The 19,605-nt window shown below is 36.9% G+C and overlaps 4 protein-coding genes across 5 annotated transcripts; 2 read left to right on the top strand and 2 right to left on the bottom strand.

Annotated features, from left to right (window-relative positions):
• Positions 1 to 71: 71 nt before the first annotated feature.
• Positions 72 to 2,237, top strand: LOC116286899 (mitochondrial import inner membrane translocase subunit Tim10 B). The gene is made up of 3 exons (XM_031693493.2): positions 72 to 223; positions 322 to 417; positions 1,299 to 2,237. Exons 1-3 carry the CDS (start codon positions 185 to 187, stop codon positions 1,416 to 1,418), a joined length of 255 nt encoding a protein of 84 aa, XP_031549353.1. The 5' UTR covers positions 72 to 184; the 3' UTR covers positions 1,419 to 2,237.
• On the bottom strand, positions 2,065 to 6,574 carry LOC116286897 (cyclin-I). Its single transcript, XM_031693489.2, has 7 exons — positions 6,423 to 6,574; positions 6,056 to 6,230; positions 4,562 to 4,696; positions 4,108 to 4,182; positions 3,820 to 3,960; positions 3,387 to 3,512; positions 2,065 to 3,309 (listed from the first exon to the last, which is right to left on the bottom strand). Exons 2-7 carry the CDS (start codon positions 6,173 to 6,175, stop codon positions 2,794 to 2,796), a joined length of 1,113 nt encoding a protein of 370 aa, XP_031549349.1. The 5' UTR covers positions 6,176 to 6,230; positions 6,423 to 6,574; the 3' UTR covers positions 2,065 to 2,793.
• A 403-nt stretch (positions 6,575 to 6,977) lies between these two features.
• LOC116286898 (cyclin-I) lies at positions 6,978 to 12,015 on the top strand. 2 transcript variants are annotated; one of them, XM_031693490.2, is made up of 9 exons: positions 6,978 to 7,154; positions 8,454 to 8,564; positions 8,973 to 9,110; positions 9,417 to 9,491; positions 9,818 to 9,958; positions 10,293 to 10,412; positions 10,519 to 10,614; positions 10,781 to 10,924; positions 11,367 to 12,015. In XM_031693490.2, the coding sequence occupies exons 2-9, from the start codon at positions 8,454 to 8,456 to the stop codon at positions 11,430 to 11,432; spliced, it is 891 nt and encodes a 296-aa protein (XP_031549350.1). In that variant the 5' UTR covers positions 6,978 to 7,154; the 3' UTR covers positions 11,433 to 12,015. The 2 variants fall into 2 exon arrangements, with proteins under 2 accessions (XP_031549350.1, XP_031549352.1); XM_031693492.2 differs by lacking the exon at positions 6,978 to 7,154 and adding an exon at positions 8,279 to 8,325.
• LOC116286896 (major facilitator superfamily domain-containing protein 12) lies at positions 11,305 to 19,198 on the bottom strand. Its single transcript, XM_031693488.2, has 9 exons — positions 18,114 to 19,198; positions 16,349 to 16,457; positions 15,923 to 16,034; positions 15,000 to 15,259; positions 14,616 to 14,708; positions 13,936 to 14,205; positions 13,386 to 13,486; positions 13,078 to 13,193; positions 11,305 to 12,791 (listed from the first exon to the last, which is right to left on the bottom strand). Exons 1-9 carry the CDS (start codon positions 18,740 to 18,742, stop codon positions 12,706 to 12,708), a joined length of 1,776 nt encoding a protein of 591 aa, XP_031549348.1. The 5' UTR covers positions 18,743 to 19,198; the 3' UTR covers positions 11,305 to 12,705.
• Positions 19,199 to 19,605: the final 407 nt, after the last annotated feature.

Raw genomic sequence — 19,605 nt, 5'->3', positions numbered from 1 at the left:
ACTGGGCTGACAATGCGTGCGCAAGCGTTTTTGTTGAACAAAAACTGTTAAACATTGCGGGCTCAGTCGTAATCTTGGAAATAATTGAAAAAGAAATACTATTGAAAAACGTAGGAAATTTATGGCCAATAGAGAAAAGCATGCAAAAGTATTTAGGTAGAATAGTGGGCTGATATCTTTTATAATGAATCCCCCAAGTGCTGAGGCAGTGGCTGCACGGAATGTAAGTGGGGTTTTATTCCCAACTCATTTCTTCAACTTCATGCCTATTAACTTTCTAAGCTTATAAACTTACGCTTTTTTTCTTTTTCTCTTTTTCAGTTCAGAGAGTTTTTAATGCTGTACAACAAATTGACGGAAAATTGCTTCAGTTCCTGTATAACTAACCTAAATCAAAGATCACTAACAAGCGAAGAGGTACTACTGGCAGAAATCGTAAAACAGTCCACCACAGAGTACCAATCAAATGACCTTAGATTTATTTCTCTCTTATCTCTGGACCAGCTTCCAATGATTTAGTTTATTGAACATGTCATTATTGGTCAGGAGGTACCCTGGGTGCAGAGTCTTCTTTTACCTTCTCCATGAGCGAGAGAAGGAGGTAAAAGGAAGGAGACTTTAACAGGGTAGTCAGGAGAGAGGGGTGGTACCAATGTTTATGGAGGGGAAATTGGGCAAAATCTCTATTATCTACAGCCATTCTCAATCACACACCCCCTCCAGCAATTATTGTTTCTGTCGCGATGGAGCAGGTTTTGGTGGACTTCAATCACAAGGCATTCCCATAACATTGTCGGAAAGCACAAGATATAAGGGCCTATAAAAATAATGTCATGGAAATGCCTTGATTGACGTCCACCAAAAGCTTCTTTGTCGTGACAGAAACAATCGTTAGAGAGGCATGTGTGATTGAGAATGGCTGTAAATGAACAGGGGCATAGCCAGAAGTAGCCTGCGTAGCCAGAAGTGATTAAGGGTGAAATTTGACTTACCAAAGTTCTAAAAGAGCAAAATTTTGACAACACCCCTGATGTATGAGAAAACAAGGGGGATATATACATATGAGCAGGGTCAGGCATTACTTCACACCAGCCTTCCCCCCTCTAAATTAATTTCAAATTCAATGATTTAAAATTCCCTTTACTCTCATGTAATTTTGTTTTCCCCCAAGGTTTTTGAACCACTCTATTTTTCTTAGCAAATAACACCTTACGTACAAGTTATCCATCTTCCATTTTATGAAAAAATGTCTGTTTTGATATGAAAATAATAATGACATGAGTGATTGTGTTTTTTAGACATCCTGTGTAGAAGTATGTTCCAGCAAATGGGTTAATCTGAATCATCGACAGATGTCAGTTTTCATGGAAGTTGGTCCTTTGGCAGAAAAGAGACTAGGAATGGGACAGCCATCTTGAATAAAAAACTAATAAGAACACTAAATCAAGACCTCTAAAAAGAACTTATGGGAAGAACAAGACAGTGTCCACTTCGATGATTTGTAAAAAAACAAATTTATGATGCTATTCTTGCTTGAGCAGTCCTAACTCACAGATAGACCCTAACCCTGATATTTTATACCTAAACTACCATAATCCTGTACAAAGTCTCTTTTTGTTTTTAAATATTAAAACTTTGAGAATACCAAGATAATAGTGAAAATTAGCATGGCCAAAAAGATACCAAAATGATTGAACTGTTATGCAAAATGCCATCATGCTTGACACCTACAGAGTCCATGTGCCTGGAATAGCACAAAACCATGTGTGCTTTATGTGCATATGTAGGCATAGTTGTTATTATTGAAAGACTTTTAATACTAGATTTGCTTTCTATAGAAAACAATAACCTTGGCCAGGATACCCTGGTTATTCATCTTAAGTCAAGGGGGGAGGGGGGTGAGGGTGGGCAAGAGGGAGGTCAGTCAGAAGGCTGTAGTAAACTATTTAGGATTACCAAATTCTTCAGCAACTTCAGTGTAAAAAGTTTAAAAGTAGTGTAAGAAAACGTAGGAGCTGGAGTTAGCCATTTTCATTGTCCCCCAAATTCAATCAATTCACATCATTATCAGTTTTCAAAATTTTAATGTTTTTTTTTGAAGAGTGTTTTGTTTTTCATTTTTCCTTTAATTTATCACATTAAAGGGTAAGATATAGTACCCATCATGCGTAAATATCCAAGTCCGGTCCAAAGTGTAAAATAAGCTACATTAAATGCCAACCTTACAACTGTGGTTATTACAGTTCCTGTGCCATTATTTTAAGCTTGCTATGATGGTTTTTTAATATGGAATCTTTTACATTTCCCTCATATAAAGAGGCAATCATAACATCCCAACTTATTCATCTAATTGTGAATGTTTTTGTAATTCTTCTTTAGTAAGATCCAGCCTCAGTGACTTTTTAAAAACCACACAACTGTCCTTACGAGAAATGTTTTGGTCATAAATAAATTTAACTTCATAATATAAAGATGATGACTGCTAAAATCAGCATCAATAATAATCGTTTTGAATTCTGAGTAATAATTTTAACCAACATCAAAACACTAAGTGTCACAAAGTACACAAGATTTGTAATTAAACAATAACTACTTTAACTAAACAATATGCTAACCCTATACAAATATCAACATAACCATAAAAATATTTTGAAGTTTTTTGAATCTTTTAAAGTTTTTTGAGTCCTTCACAGCAAAGTTTTAGTGTCTAAAGAGTAAATGAGAGACAACTACATAAATTATTTTTGGGGCACAGAAACAGAAACACAGTTGTTTGTTCCAAGACTGACACTGTTACAAAGCAATTGCTTGTAATGCATGAACCTCATTGGTACAGACACCACAGCCCTTTTGAGATTGACGACCACAAGCCATTGCTATCTCTGCTCTACGACGCTTGGTCTGTGGAGTAGAATCTTCATCACTCAGAACCCCAACAGCAATACTGTGAAGTCTCTTAAGTTCATCTCGCAGTGGTTGTGGATCATCAGGGTAGCTGTCAGCATCTGCCATGAGTGAAGTTGGCATGCATGGCTGCAAATGTTCTGGAAATGTTGGCAAATCTTCTGGACACTCAAAGATAGTTTCAAGGGAATGTTGGTATGGTGACCTGGATTTTTTATTATTCCAGGGAATAGTACGTCCAATATGGCAATCTTCTTTGAATACCTCATGTATTAACTCACGGCATCTAATCAAGTCTCCAAGGTCAGTGTCAGTCAGTTTTTGAAGTTTGAGGATTGTCCCAAACCACCTGGGTGACAAGCTCTCCAGTTCTTGGCTCAGTAAAGCCAAGGCCAGCACAGAACCCTATAAAAATGTAATTAAGTTCTTATTTTAGGTTTTTAGAATAACATCACACTTATTTACTGGGGTCTTTCTCTTACCTTAAACTGAGTAAATTGAAAGTTACAAAGACAGTCCTCCAGTTTTCCAGTAAGTGAGCTCAGAAGCTGATTAGGAGCCATGTTACTTTTGGTGAAGCCACAGCCAGAAAATACTAAGGCATTATACTGAAAGGATAAATAAGACTCATTAGAGATTTAAAATTTGTTATATTTTAATGCCCTTTTATTGAAGACTGGACAGTTACTAAGATAATCAAAATAATATAGACCGTTCTCATGCAGCATTAATTATGTTGGATGGAACATTAGATTTTTGTCCTCCTAGCCTCACCTTTGAGCACTTCAGGATGAGGCTACAGGGGCAGAAAACTAAGGCTTTAATTCTCATGGGACTAAACATGGTTGCAACAGTGTGACAAAGGTCTATCTCACAGCAGAAATGCAATTTACGCAATATTAAGTCAATACTTACAAGATGTAGAAATGACAATGGAGTGATAATGTTGAGGTTCCACTGAAGTTTGGACAGAATAATACGCTCCATGCGAAGCACATCAGAAGCAGAACAGCCACACTCACTCACTCTTACAAGCTCTGCAAGTGATGGTATATTCTAAAAGTATAAAAAAATACAATTAAATATGTGCTAACTTTTCAGCTACTCCAAGTATGGCTACTACATTAAATATCTATATGCAATAATCAACCAGTAATGACTGGGCATATTAAACAATAATACTGTACATTATCATTAACTTACCTCATCTTCCTCCATGGTCTTGATAGCTAAGAAGTATGCTGATATGGCAATACATCTTAGATATTTTGGTTTAACCTGAAAAATAATGTTATAATATATATTTGAAAATGTAGTAAAATTTATTAGCAAAAAGTGGGAAAGCCAAATCCCCCTAAACCCCAGCTCCTCCCTCTCTCTGTGGTACCTATTGAGGTTTTGTATTTGTAATCACACTGAGCCAAGTAGAATAAAGTACATTAAAGATGGATTGTGTAGTCCCAGAAAATATCCATACCCCACCAAACTAAGGAAATTGGAAATTCTGGAAGGGAGGGGGATCAGAGAAAGGAAAAAATTACAGAGTACATATGAAAGAAAATTGAAAGTTCCTGGGGGTAGGGCAGTCCTTTTACAAATTCCCTTTGTGGTGGGGGTATGGATATTTTCTATATAACTAGTATAGGACCACTCTTACCTTGACCAATGAAAGGAATCTGCCTAAAATGCTAACAGTGAGGGAGAAGGTATCAGGAAGGTATTCAAAGTCTTGGTTCAGAAGCCATATCCAACGAACAGTCTTATCATGAAGTGATGGAGTTATTTCACTTCCCTGGTAACAAAGGAATAATACGATTCAGCAATGAGTCCAACAAAGCTTTTCAAAACTGGACAGTATGGCTTTAGATAACTTTTCCCACATTATATTTGTTTGAGAATATTTTGAATAATAACCTATTATTTCAAGACACGTGTGACACAAGTGATCTATCCTAGTAACGCATATTACAACACTCAAAAGGCATCTAACAACTACTATAACCGAATTATTTCTTAAGTTTGGCCTTTTCATACATACATATATATTTATTTATATAGCATTACCCCTTGCAATACACTTTGGACTCTGTTAAAAGGGTACATGTTTTCTAATTATACTTCTTAACACCTTTCAATAGTCTACCATATGGTCACTATATAATAGCCTTAAGAGTCAATGTAAATAAAGAACTCCTGCAGGTTTTCGAATAACAAAACATTTTTGATTATAAAATAATAGTCCTTTCCATTTGACAGATGGATGCGTCTGGCCTCTTTTGATTTCCAGAACTCAAGAAAATTTAACTCGCAAATTTGAAATTTGTTTGTTCTTTTTCATTATTACGAATCTAACATAATTCCTGAAAATGGAAAACCATACAATAGTACAATAGTTATAAAGCGTATGGCACGCGCTCGGGTTGTTTATTGTTTCAGAAACAGGCACTATTTTATTACAGGAAACAGGGTTATTTTTTACTACCTTTTTTAACCTTTAACCCATAAAAAATGGTTGAAATATTTCAGACCAGAAAGTGACTAACAAGAATAAAAATAATCGTCGCGGACTATATCAAAATATTAAATACAAACACAATAATCAGTTTATAAATAAAAAGAAAGAAAAAGAAAAAGAAAGTCTTAAAAAGTTGAAAATCATAAAATTTATATGAGGAAAATATCTTGTAGTATAATCAGATTTTTTCCCCCGAGGCCATTAAATTTTCAACGAATGGAAGAGAGCCAGCAAAGGACGTGAAGGGTTCGATTAATTTTACATAAATTATTACGCCATCGCCTTAACATCTTACAAGGGGAAAATTGTTGCGGGCTTGTTCGTTCGGATTAATATTTCCGCAATGAGAGTTTGGGATATAATAAACCCTTATCACTGGCGATTATTTTGACATAAATGTTAAGTAGTTTTTGAACAATATCCAATTTAATGTACAGGTTTGGGACTTTAGTCGCCATTTTGGATAATAATGAAATTCATAGATCTCATGACGATCGGTTGACGTCCTAATCCAACTTTAAAACAGCTTAAAATATTATCTCAGTCCATCATTAGCAAAAGAAGAACCAAAATTATTTCACTTAAACTTCATGTAACGAAACATTAGCGTTATTTTCGATTTATAAGTAAAAATACCTTGATTTGGAGTGCATGGAAGATCTTGGTCGCAATATGAAATTCGCCATTTTCTTTTCGAATATTTTCTTCCAGAACATTTGCAAGCCTTTCAGTGTTCAGTTTTGGAACAAAACACATAGCTTGCCTCCTTTTGCATGACCCGGGAGAAAATCGGGAGAGATTTCTCCGCTAACTGCATCAGAAGTGAAAAATATAAACTGTAAACAATGTCACATCATACAAAATTCAAAAAAATCCAAGGTACAGAGTATTATTTCATGTCATGATTCCCCCTCAGTTTGGCTTTTTTTGATAAACAACATTGTCTCAAACAATAAGGAATAGTTATTCCTAAATTCCCTACTAAACATATGTGTTTTCTTACCTTGGTTGGTCAAGAAAAGAAGGTTTTTTAATAGCTTCGACAAAAAATTTTGAAAGATGGTCGACGAAGCAAAAGAGAAAGTGCTTTGTGTACAATGATGACATTCCAATGTAAGAGGATTGACAGGTCCTTTCCACCAATCACTGACTACTATTCAATCACGTGTATCTTAATCTAAGTCATGTGATGAGGTACTGCTTGACAAGCCCATGACGTCCTCAAAAATATAAGGGAACTAATTCTACAGTAAATCATTTTTCTTTGTTAATTTTGTTTCAAAATAATGGAAGAATAAATAGCGAAAAGCACTAGTGCGAATGATTTCTAAAGACTAAAGAAAAAATACCTTTATTCCCGTATTTCCGATCTTTGAGACATTCCATAAAAATCTCAGAGGTAACCCCCGAGACGCCCTTTTGCAATTGACGTCATTACATTAGTATACTTGACCAATCAAGAGAAGAGGCTTTTTCAAAGTTAACCAATCAGATTGTAGGAAATTTTAAAAACATTTTGGCGCCCAAACTTTTTTTGGTTGAGTCCCTTTGTTTGTTTACATCCTTACAGTTTCGCTGTCAAGGCACAGCCAGCGAGCGTCAAAGTAATAATGGAGCTCTAGCTCTTTCTAAAAACCCTCCGTCTTTCACTCTAAAATAAAATGAGTTCACAGTAAATCTTTACAGTTCGAAGGAAAGAAAGTCGTGTTCATAAAGCTTTTTGGTTCTAGGAAAGGTAAGTTTTAGGCGCCAAAATATAGCCGTATTTCTTTGTCGCAAAAACTTTTTTGAGCTTTATTTATACCGAGCGGTTTTATGTCAACTAAAAAATCTCTTCTTCTGCCTTCTTCATGCACGGTTGATTCTTGTTAGTGTTAGAAGAATGTTTCTTCGTTGAAGCTTTTGGTTTTTATAAAAGGAGAACGCTTTTCTTTGTGCGAGCTGTGCTAGGCGCGATAAACCGTTGGCAGTCAAGTTGTCTTGAGAAAATAAATTTATATATACGCCTAAAGTATGGCGTAACGCAGATATTTAGCTCATGTTCTAAGAGAATATTGCTTAACCTACCCAGACCAGTAGCTTAACGGAACAGGTTTTCTTTGAAATTGCGAGAAACGTTTGCATCTTCTGTTTGACAAGACGTCGGAGCGCAAAGCGAAGTACACTTGCATAACGAAACAAAGATGGGCTAAACGGTCTTGTTGACAGTCGATATTTTTTGTACTTTTTTGGACGAATGATATGACTACAGGAGTACTGGTTTGTTATTTTCTATTTCTTTGCTTCTAAATTCTCTTTTTCTGAGAGGTATTTAGCTTTTTAATGATTGTCGAGAGTTCAATTTTATGCATAATAAGATACCTTTTCCGTGACATGATAATTTGTTTATACGTGGACACGGACACGAAAATGGAGAATATTGTGAAATTCAGTATCCTTCTGACGTTAGTCTTGAAGATATACTTAGTATTTTCATCACGTCTCTGAAACTATCGACAGAAGATTGACTATTTGCCGAAAAAAGCTCTAAATTTATAGGCCCTGAATGTTTGGTTCTGTCTATCCAACTAGATAATTCTTGTCAGAACAAGGACATGAAACAGCTGATTTTTTTGTGTGAATTGTTTTAGTTACATTCGTTGGGAGTGCAATAACCTTCGTAAATGTTTTCTACCTTTGGCGACATGCAATCTTAATCGAAGATTTTTATAAAGGGAATCTTGTCAAAACCTCAAAGCTTAAGATAAAAGAAAAATCTCGAATTTTGTATAACGTTCGTCTCAGAATTTTACGATTCAGTTGTTCTGAAACATTATTTTCGTTTTATTATTGTCGAACTACAAACAGCTCTGGGTTATCGCTGCTCTGGTATTCCTATCTGCAGAAAGCTTTCTACAATACTACAGGTATAAAAATACTGTATAATGAAAAAAACTCAGAAAAAATCACCAAAATAGAAACACTATTTATTCTCAAAGGTATTGTTTAGAAACACTTTATGTATATTAATGAGAACATATTATTCTAAATCTAGATGAAGGTCCCAGGCGGTCTGAATGCACAGCGCTTGATTGCTGTTCTTGAAGACGGATTACTGAGAGAAGAAAAATATCAACCAAATCTAAAGTGCTTGGCTGGAAGAAAGGTTTGCAAAATACATTTTTTATCTATTTGTTTGGAAATTTTATCTGACAATGTACCCTTGGACTTGAATTTTTGGTTTGACCTTTGAACTAAAAATCCTTAATGGTATTGTTTTCAATTTCAAACAGGGAGTGGCATTCTTTTGCTTACAACTAATAATGCCTATGCAATAATGAAGGCCATTGACTTTCAAAAATAGAAACTTACTTTAGAAAATAACTACAATTATCAGAAAGAGCAAGCAGGAATGTGAATATTTAGAAAGTTTCATTATGATTGATAACTAGCTGACATCTCCACCAATCCTCCTGGCTCTACTATCCCTGACAGTTTGACATACCAACAGTCAGTACACCATTCATGCAAAATTCTAATATATATATTTTTTTCCAATTTAATTTTTTTGTAGGATTATGATGAAATCAGTTTCTTTCACCGCAACAAGATGGCCTCTCTTCTTCTACACCTGAACAGGCATTGTAGCTTCCATCCAGAAACATTTGCACTGGCTGTGAATCTCCTAGATCGATTCCTAACCGTTGTAAAGGTACTGAATGTTACACATAGTTGTTAGAGAGAGAAGAGGGCTTAAAAATTGGATTTTTTGTATGGAACTCTCTTTCCTCCCCCAATCCCAACAGCAAATAATAATGAAATCTGGTGTTAAATTTATTGTATGGCATGTTGCCAGAGGACAATAGAACTACTCTGCTCCAATCAAGCATTCTGAGGAAGGCTATTGTCAACATAGCCGAAAATTCAAGTCATGTTTTCTATTAATTCTATTACTGTTAAAACCTTATTTCAATATGTTTATAAATATTAACAGGAAATATTTTTCTTTACACTGTAGGCAAATCCAAAGTACCTTCCTTGCATTACCATCAGCTGTTTATTTTTAGCTGCAAAGATTGTGGAAGAAGATGAGGTTGGTAAATTGATAATTATTGTTAGAATTTCCATACCCCACTATGGAGGGAATTTGTAAAAGGACCCCCCTACCTCCAGGAACTTCCAATCTCCTTTCATGCAAACTCTGTAATTTTGTTCTTTTTTCTGAACCCCCCCTTCCCCTCCAGACTCTCCAATTTCCTGCTTAGGTGGGGTATGGATATTTTTTCTGGAACTATGCAAAAACACACATTATTCATAGATAGCCCTTTTACTTCCTGGTAACTTCAGTAATTTTTTTTTCGATTTTAGATAAAGTAAATCAAAACATTTAATATTGTCTATAATGCAATCTGTTTTCAGGCCATACCAACAGCCGGTGACTTAATAACAGTTAGTGGTTTAAAGTGCACACCTTCTGACCTTCTGCGTATGGAAAGAATCATACTTAACAAATTGGGTTGGAATCTTAATGCCATCACACCACTTTATTTTCTTCAAGTGGTAAGTGTAGTGTTGGGATACTGTGTCAGTTTAGATCATAATAATATCCTATTCCATCTTCCTGGTTAACAAAACACCATAGTAAGTCTTTGAAAACATGGATGTGTAATGTTTGCCTGCTCAGCTGTCACCTCTTGGGTATTTCCCTTGGGCTTTCTCCAGGTTCTTCAGTTTCCATTCCTCTGCAAAACCTAACTAGCTAAATTCTAATATAATCTGTGCGTTCAATTTGCCCTGCCCTGTCCTCGATAAGCCAAGAAGTTGTTTACAGGGTATCAATAACATTTCAAAGGTTGTTTATATACTAATGGATTGAATATTGGTTGCCTTTCAGTTTCATGCACTGTGCGTTTCAAAGGGATACCTGAATCACTGCAATGTCTTGCAACATCTCCAACATATCACACTAAAACTTGAGGAACTGTTATGTAATCACTATTTCACATTTCTTAAGGTGGGTAATAAGAGTAATAATTATTGATATCATTATCCAACACCCAAAGTAGAAAATTAACTATTATATGTACTCAATTTTTTTTTACTTTTCTTTTTTATTTCAGCCTTCTACCCTTGCACTTGCATTACTGAGCAATGAAATAAGTTTTATAACTGACAATTGGGCAGATGCTACCATCATGTTGCAAGAAATGGCAAAGGTATGTTCACTTTCATGACTATAAAGAATATACACTAGTTTTTTTTACCAAAACCAATTCAAATGGATTCTGCTGGATTTTAAGCTAAGCATATTCATGGTAAATACTTCTACAAGTAACCATGTTAGAATTTCAGTAGTGAGTTTACATTTTCTTTTTGTTTTAGACATCTGAATCAGAGCTGAATGATGCAAGAATCAGCATTATGGATATTGGTGATTCTGTTGTTTCAATTGACCAGTGTTTCCAGATGTTCTTGGTATCACCTGAAGACTCACAAGATCTCTCCATCTCTCAGAACTCACATAAGGTACAGATCCAGAAAAACATGTTTTAGGATTCCCAATTTACAGTAATGAAAAAATATTCTTGTGTTGTCATTATTATGGGTGGCTTAGAGATGTACCGCTCACCTATCACCACTGTGGTCTGGGTTTGAGCCCTGGCTTGGGCTAGATCATATGTGAGTTGAGTTTGTTCAACGTGATCTCTCCCATGTCACAAGGATTTTTTATTCAGGTTCTCTGGATTAACATGTGAGTTGGAAGTTGTATGCATAAAACATTTAATGTAGTGGTAGTGTATGTGATTGACAGTGGGCCAAATTGAAAACCAGTATACATATACTGAATTTGTATCCCACCATTAAAGTCATTATTTTATTTATTTATCAGGAAAAATATTCAATAATGTGTCTATCCAATGTTTATTTTAGTATGTTTACTAACAATGAATTTTGCAACTATTTTCAGATGATTCAAGAAGGAAAGAAAACGAATAAAGCAAATGTAATAAAAGTATCAATCAAGACTGTCTAGCTATTCTGCCCACTCTAACCTGTGTTCATAGTTAGCTGTACTATCATTATTACCATAGACTTCACTAAAACTATACAACATACATATATGAATTATATGAAATTTTGTATTGCAATAGTAGTTTAGATAGGTTTTTAGATCTTAGTGCAATTTTAAAAGATCACTTATTAGGGGAAAAATGAAAGTTTGAACAGTTTTTACAATTGGGGATTTTACATTTATTAGTGGTTTTTTTTACCAGAAAAACTGAGCTCATCTCAATCAAAAGAGTAATCCTTTTATATCATTTTGTAAGATTTGTACAAGTTGCAATATCTTAGATTATTTCAAGATGCTAGTGTTTTAAATAGAAGATATCAATGGAAGAACAGCTTAAGATCTTATTGAGATAAAGTGTGAATATAATAATGAAAGTATAAGGTAAGGTTTTAGGGACTTGTTGTGAATACATGTAAATTTGCAATTGTTTTATATTAATACTTATTAGTTAATGTACATTATATCAAGATAAAACCCATGTACAGCTATTTATAAAAGAAAATTGTAAAAAAAATTATATAATAAACACATTTCATGCAAAATATTACTTTTAAGTCTTGATATTAAATATATACAGAAATTGGAAAAGGAGGGTAACCATTTTCGTAAGGCTGTTGCTAATGAGAAGAGTTTCCTAGCCTGCTCACAATTTAAGAACCAAAAAATATATATTGACAATCGTTAAAGGGAAGACAAGTGAAGCAGGATGACTACATGTCTTGATGTCAGAAGTCATAAAACTGGAAAAATGCTTTTGAATTTATTGAAACTTTTTTGGTGCAATACAGGCTTTGCACCATAATGTCATGACAGGAGGCAGGAACAATGGAATCTGGTCTAATCTGATTTACTTGAGAAAGAATTCGAACCGGTTTGAACCCAGGTGTTGAAGTTTGTTGTGAAGAGTGATGCGACGACCATCACTCTTCACAACAAAGACTATCTCTGTGCCTCATGTCATGGCTGCCATGGGTGCAAAGCTTCTATAGACCTCTTTAGATTGGTGTTCGTCTTTCCCATTTCAGAGCACATGTCATTTCTTTGAGAAATAGGATTCCTTATTTTGCATCCAAACAAAATAATGATACCCAAGGGTATGACACGTGGTCTGAGACGGGCAAAACATTACACCCAAGCTAAAGAGATGTCATGGAATTGATGTGCTTTTTCAGTGGAGATAGAGACAGCTAGGCATGTGCAACAGTCAGCTTGCTTCCTTTGGATGACGTTCTGATCACAGGCGTGTATCATTAGAATTTTGTGCCTCTATTACAGATATTTGGTTATCTATACTTGGCGCCTTAGTTTTACTATCATCAACTGAAAACAGACAGTTAGCATTAGTCAACACTGACAGTTCCTATGCAGAGATGCTTTCTCCATATTTTTGAGAAAATCCTTAGCAAAAAAGGGGATTCGCTAGCCTCGTGCGTAGACCTTTTTAGGGTCGTCACGTCTTCACATAACGTTTCTCTCACGCACACAGGAAAGAGTCGTTGCGTGACGACCTTATGAACGTCTGCGTAGGAGGCAAGGGATTCACAGGCACCCATTGAACCTCTCCCAGATCCGCGCCACACACATCTGACATGTTATATAACAGTACCTTTTCTGTGTGAACTTTTCCAGTGATGAACTAATAGAGCTACTAGAGAAAGTAACGCTGAAGAACCCGTCACCAGGGGAAATGCAACCCGTATGTACTCTCCACAACCACTGCAGCTATGAAAACGTCAAAGAAAAAATATGAGGAAGGTAGCAACAAAATTTAAAGAACTAACAAAAATATTAAAAATTGCCGACAGTGGCATTTCCCTCTTACTGCTTTCTTTGCTGTCTTCTCCTCTTCTTTCGTTCCTTACCTGGACTTTTTTCTTTTTAGGTAGTCTATAAAATGATTTCCCGTTCACTTACCCTTGTGCTCTTGGATAGTAATTCTGTATAACTGCGACAATCGCACCATTTACGACCTTGTCCGTAAAGCCCATCACCCCATACACAAATGCTCCGGTTGCCTAGAAACCACAAAGACTGAGTCAACACACTGTTAAAACCGTAAAGGTGCTATTGCACTAGCCATGTTTACATGTTAAACTAGTTGCTGCATGATTTCTGAACGAGTTGCTGCAAATAGGGAACTCGTCCCTAGCCTGCAGCAACTTGTTCCTTTTTTGCATCAACTCGTCTAAAGTGCTGCATGTCCCTTTTTTGGGCCAATGTACTAAGTTGTCTAGTGTAACACCATTCCTGCAACTTATCTCGCAACGCTTTGCATGACAACCAGATGACAACCAATGATATTTCATCGCGCGTCGGTAAATCATTTACCGCCCCAGATAATGCATGACAAAAGTTGCATGAAGCATTGTCATATTTTATAACATACCCTGTCGATGCAAATGCAACGCACTGTTTTTTATTGCGCAAGACAATTGCGATATGCATTGCAATTAGATGTAAATACCTTATCCACTCGGTTAATCATTACAGAAGTCATCGTCAATGCAGTAATCAGCATCATAGACGCTCCCCCTCCCATCAGCATCGACGTACCATATATGGCATTCTTGCTGTCGATTGGCTGCAAATGAAGCCATAAAAAGGCTGTAATAGCCATGAGCGCGGCCACACTGTAAGCCACTTTGGTTCCCCAGCGGGAGCTTATCTTCCTCGCTACTATACTGAATAATGCTGACGATATGAGAACCAGGAGTGGGAAGTATGCAATGGCTTCCTTGGAAAGAAATGAGAAATTCGATTATTTGTGGGTGGACCTCTATTCAAAATTTAATGGGCGCATTTTATAATATTTGAAAATATGTTAAAAACATGCAATTGTCATCTTTCGGGTCGCAATTTAGATCGGATGGGTGGGGTTATACCCGGTTCCCCAACACAACTGGAGGTGATACCCTGGATTTTGTCTTCAAATATATTCAAAACTAAAAGTAAAATCGCAGAAATGAATGTATTGTCTGTTTGTTCGTATGCTTTACAACGTATTCGTGTACTGAAATAGTCACTACCGACACCCAGTATCGAGCATAGGTCTCTGACTGGTATGGGATATTTCATGGTATTAATCATGCAATAGAAGCAGGTCCCTTATTTGGAGCACCGTTTTCACCTTGTCCTTAACTTTACCTTTTCAAAACCCAAAGCATCCACCAAGTACAAAGGAAAGTATGAATTGGATATATTGACAACGACCCGCGAACACATGTAGATGAACGCCACCTAGAAAACCAAAGGACGACCATCAGACAAAAACAGGGAACTAGTAAAGGGAAGTAGCCCTGAAAGATGGCTACCGGAAGCAAATTCGCACTTATGTTAACCTAATTAGCATTTGATGTTTCATCCTTCCCAAGTGTACACGTCGCGCGCGGCAATAAACAGCTGGGTTTTGGCGAGCTCATGAAAATAAAGTTGTTTTTTTTTGAAGGCGATGATATCATAGACCAATTCCTCCCTCCCTCCCTCTCTCTTTGTAGTCCCTTATTACCAGTGGATGTTATAATTATTTACCATATAAAACTCAGATGTTTTAAACCAGTTTGTTATCTTTATATTCCCAATTGGAGTGCTGTCTGCGTCTGCTATCGTTCTCTGTGGTGTGTTTTTGTTGTCGTTGTTTATCAAATCTTGGTTGAAATCTGCGACCTCTTTCACGTCATTTCGAGCAATCACCTCCGTAGCCTGCGTATCGTCTGTTTCGTTTTTAACCTCCACTTTACTGGGGTTTGTTTCGTCTTCTCTGTATCCAATATTACACCTCGATTCTTTGACTAGAAAGAAACAGATAGACAAAGAGAGAGAACAGTTAAGCCATATCAATATAGTCAGTGAGAAAACTCCAAGTTATTCAAGTTGGTCTTTATGAGTTCATACATTTATTGTCAATTATTGTCAATTATAAAAAAGAATGCGAATGTTGTTAGATCCCCCAATATAAGACATTTTTTCGACGCAGCCGCGAAAGGCATTTAGTTCTGCCTACTAAGGATCGATTACCTCAGTAATACGTTTATTCAAGAAATTCCTCCACATCGATCGCATGTCAAAGGATATTCGGATACTATTTACTTAATGACTGAGTGGGAGGGCCGGACTGGAAAATATTTGGCTCGAGGTCATGTCGTATACGGATCGAGCGCAGCGAGGTCCGATACAAATCCGACCCCGAGCCAAATCTTTTCCTGTTCGGCCCGACCTAACTCAGTCAATAAGCGTTTTATCATATGACCCAATTTTTGTATAAAAAAAGGATGAAAAACCCTGCTAAAATTGATAAATATAGGACTCGTAAACGAGGAGGGCCGGACGGGTTTTATCGGTCTGCTGTCGTCAACCCGTCCGGCTCCTATCACGTGACTTTTTCCAAATGTTTTATTGGAGCGCGCGAGCAGTGCCGTACGGGTCATATGATAGAACAAAATATGCATTCTTACCTTTAGCGGTTCTAGTGCTCCCTTTACTGTTTTTTATCCTGTTTTCGTTGACACCAATGTAGAACACGACAGTGAACGAAAATCCCACAGCGATAATAATGAAACCAAGGTACTAAGTTAAATCAGAATGCAAGCATGTTAGTAAGGCTATATAAATATACTGACAGTATTGGCAATGTATATATAACAATAGAATGAGATTAGGCCAGTTGCACTAAAAGAAAAAATCCAGAGGCGCTTTTTTGTGTATTTTGGAAACCTGGTTTCAAAAATTGCGACTGCATAGCATCTATGGATGATTGTTTGAAGCGACAAGGACTAAGTCACATGACTTATTAGGAATTATGTGAGCCACGTGATATGTATGGGGAATGCATTCCGGCCCTCCAAAATGGCGGGTATTCATTAAGAAGCAATCATTAATACCATAAATTCTTTCCATTGCTTGGAGGACAATTTCTCTCCACTGCTTTCTCCAAGAAGGAGCCATGTCACTGCATAGACAAACATGCCACTGATAAATGTCCACGTTGTCCTAAAATAATGAATCACACAACCCAAACGTTAAAATTAGTTGTATGGTGCACTCGCCTCTCACCCGTAAAGGTTTCTCGGAATCGATTACTGCCTTACTCAGCATCTCAAAGGAGGAGAATTTGCAAGGGTCTATCTTTTCGTTTGAGAAAATGTCTGCAGTTTCCGTTACGTTCCTCACTCCGCAAAACATAACAAGCATAATTCCAATTTGATCTATGAGTTAGCCGTGTCCTGGCTTTGATGAGCCCAGAAATTAGGATTCGATAAACGTAAGGGTTTTTTTTCACCAAGTTTAGCGGCTTACGTGAAAAGATAGAAGATCACAGCAATGAGGGACAAAAAACGAGACGAAAACAGCCATTAAAGCGAAATAATAACAATGTAAAGGCAAAAAGGTTAACCTCAGTCGAACTTCCTCCAATTGAATTTGATAAACACACAGAGTGTGAAGAAAGTCACCTCCACATATTGATGTAGACACACTGCATGCATGTGATGCACGTCTCCGACTGGACCTTTGCCAAGCAAGAGCTGAGTTAATGATACGTGAGTCAACGTCTTTGAGTCTCATTTGCAATCTCGAGCCGAAACTATCTTGCAAAACCTGGCCAGAAATAACTATATCCTCCCCTATTTGATCGCACGTTAAACTTTTATCTCTTTTTCGTTCATACCAATTATAAAATCTGCCGTAGTACGGGAAGCGTCTACTCATAGTAGGAGCCTTCTTGGATTAGGAAAAGCTATTCCACAAGTGAGACGAAATACAGGCTGTGGACGTAAGTCAGCATGAGCACAGCATGTAGTAATCCAATAGTTATGTTGGAATTATGCATAGGCAGCACAGGCTAGCACTAAAACTATTAAATCTGGTTACTATCGATATTATATGTCAATGAAAGTGTGGTAGTGTTGAGGCGAGGACAGGGGTGGGGGGTTGGGTGGGAAGGGGGAGTGAAGAAGTATGGCACGTTATCAGAATCGTAAAATGTTAGACTTTTCTTGAGTATAGGTGAGAGCAGATAGATGGACAAAGACAAGTCAGACGCATTATTTTATAAATGAATCATTGCTTTAAAGTTTATAACGTTTGAAACGTACGCTAGCTTTTGGTAAGGAGACGCTGTCGACGCCGTTGAGAGATGCTCTCAACAACATTTTCAGTATTACATAATATATATGTATATGTTCTCTTCATGATCTCTTCCCTTGCTAAGATCGATTTATGATATGTTGAACTATCAATGACTTTGACAATACAGCTATTTAAACTACAAAGATTGTTGAAGGTTTTGTTGCGTGAATGTTGCATATTCAGTTGTTTACTACGAGGCTTCAAATGCATCATATTCATATGTGAATAATGTCAGCGCGGAAGAAAATATATCAGAAAAGCGTGCAGACAAAGTTTCAACATGCAAAAAATGGAAAATTTTGAATAAAACTTCATTTTAAATAACCATATAACTGAACCGTATACTTGAATGCACTATGTTCGAAGTTTGCGCGCAGCACACCAAAACTTTCCACAAGGCAGAAGCACCTAGTGATGCCTTCATCGACAAACCCAGTGATCTTGCAATGCCATGAATAAAACTGTATACATTAATGGCGCAAATAATTATCGATTAAAAAAATATAAGTCTATAAATACCTGGAGGAGTTGAGGCGCACGAAGTCGTTAGGCTTCTTAGCAATATCCGGTAGAAGTGCCAAATGACTTATCTGAACTGCGGCAAATCCAAAGTGAATAGCTATGACAATCATTGAGTAGTATGTTATAGCTACCGTCTCGTAATTATCCCCAGAGGTCACTTCGCAAAGAAGACATCTTACGAAAAGAAATGGCGAAAAGATCAATAGTACGATCGTACCAAACATGTGCCATGCCTTTCGTTTGCCAAACCTTGAGAGAAGGGGAAAGTCGTACCGGTCGCATGCGTAACCTATTGCAGGGCTGAGGATCCCGTCTGTTACTTGCGCCACGAGAAAAATAATGCCGGTGCTTGAGTTTGACAGACCTATTACTTTAGTCCAGAAAACTAGCAAATAGCTGAAGGCTGCATATGCCTGGAGATCATTTTGTATGTGGCCAATAGAAAAACAAAATCGTTGCTTGGCTGTAAGTCTAGTTACCGCGTCGGGCTTTGAAAATTTCTCTTCATTTTGAATTACTTCTTCGGCTTGGTCGTATTCTTGGATTCTTTTGTCTTTTTCTTGATAGGGAATTATTTGAATACCTTGAGCATCTTGACTACTATCAACATCTAGTCTTAGCGCCATCGTCGTAGTCTTACTTCTACTCACTCGACCAGTTATGATATCAGTTCACAACCAGGACCTACGGTCAGTTGGCATTTATGTCATCGAAGCACCATCAGAAGAATTGACTCAGTGGGGAATATGAGTAGCTGCTGCTGTCAGAATGTCATCATTGGAGTAAGAGTGTATATTGAGCTTTGCTGCTTGGCTCTGAAGTCACGCCAGATAAAATATCGTCGTATTCAGGGATTGTTTGAATTCCTTCTGGCTTAATTTTGCCATTGAAACTAAAGCTTACTTTTTTTCCTTTTCGATTGAAGAATTGGCAAGAAAAATGTTGGTAAAACTGGAGCCATTCAGGGTGTGCATTGTCTCAAGCGTTAGATCAGACGTATCATAATTCATAGTAAGAGCCATTTTAATTGCTTGGCTCGTACAAGTCGTACTAGTAGCCAAAGGCGAGAGAGAAACACACATCCTGATTTTCTATACTAAACTTTTCGTTTTCTTTTAAGAGACTTAACGTATGAAACCTGTATTTATAGAGTGATTATTTAGAGTATACAATCAACTTAATTTAATTAAGGTCTGTCAACCTTGCTAGACTGACTGAGTGACCTATACACGTGGACAGCCCGTGCATCTCGTACACGTGTCAAACAAATGAGAGGTGGTGTACGTGATGACTTCTTCTATAAAAGGAAACAAAATTTGAGTAGTGCGATTTTCGAAGTTGGTAACCTGCAATATTTTTTTCAATGGTCTGCGTAGACTGCCAAACGAAGAAGTCTCCGTATTACCCTCTTATTCACATACAACAGACCTTTCCCAGATCACTTGAGTGAAAACGAAAAAAATGGTTCCGACAGATTTGCAACTTGATT

The sequence above is a fragment of the Actinia tenebrosa genome, unplaced genomic scaffold (assembly GCF_029948245.1).
Source record: "Actinia tenebrosa isolate PJP-AT-01 unplaced genomic scaffold, QUT_ActTen_1.0 PGA_scaffold0__85_contigs__length_37466705, whole genome shotgun sequence".
NCBI lineage: Eukaryota > Metazoa > Cnidaria > Anthozoa > Actiniaria > Actiniidae > Actinia > Actinia tenebrosa.
This window is presented reverse-complemented; position numbering and strand designations above follow the sequence as displayed.

What these genes read in the sequence shown, in the direction of transcription:
- LOC116286897 (XM_031693489.2), bottom strand. Translation starts at nt 6,175, where the DNA reads ATGTGTTTTGTTCCAAAACTGAACACTGAAAGGCTTGCAAATGTTCTG. An exon ending in GATTCCTTTCATTGGTCAAG is followed by an intron (nt 4,183 to 4,561) that starts GTAAGAGTGGTC and finishes ATTATTTTTCAG; the next exon opens with GTTAAACCAAAATATCTAAG. An exon ending in TTCAATTTACTCAGTTTAAG is followed by an intron (nt 3,310 to 3,386) that starts GTAAGAGAAAGA and finishes ACATTTTTATAG; the next exon opens with GGTTCTGTGCTGGCCTTGGC.
- LOC116286898 (XM_031693490.2), top strand. Translation starts at nt 8,454, where the DNA reads ATGAAGGTCCCAGGCGGTCTGAATGCACAGCGCTTGATTGCTGTTCTT. An exon ending in AGTGCTTGGCTGGAAGAAAG is followed by an intron (nt 8,565 to 8,972) that starts GTTTGCAAAATA and finishes ATTTTTTTGTAG; the next exon opens with GATTATGATGAAATCAGTTT. An exon ending in TCTCTCAGAACTCACATAAG is followed by an intron (nt 10,925 to 11,366) that starts GTACAGATCCAG and finishes AACTATTTTCAG; the next exon opens with ATGATTCAAGAAGGAAAGAA.
- LOC116286899 (XM_031693493.2), top strand. Translation starts at nt 185, where the DNA reads ATGAATCCCCCAAGTGCTGAGGCAGTGGCTGCACGGAAT. An exon ending in AGGCAGTGGCTGCACGGAAT is followed by an intron (nt 224 to 321) that starts GTAAGTGGGGTT and finishes TCTCTTTTTCAG; the next exon opens with TTCAGAGAGTTTTTAATGCT. An exon ending in GATCACTAACAAGCGAAGAG is followed by an intron (nt 418 to 1,298) that starts GTACTACTGGCA and finishes TGTGTTTTTTAG; the next exon opens with ACATCCTGTGTAGAAGTATG.
- LOC116286896 (XM_031693488.2), bottom strand. Translation starts at nt 18,742, where the DNA reads ATGGCGCTAAGACTAGATGTTGATAGTAGTCAAGATGCTCAAGGTATT. An exon ending in AGCAATGGAAAGAATTTATG is followed by an intron (nt 16,035 to 16,348) that starts GTATTAATGATT and finishes GATTTAACTTAG; the next exon opens with TACCTTGGTTTCATTATTAT. An exon ending in AAACATCTGAGTTTTATATG is followed by an intron (nt 14,709 to 14,999) that starts GTAAATAATTAT and finishes TTGGTTTTCTAG; the next exon opens with GTGGCGTTCATCTACATGTG.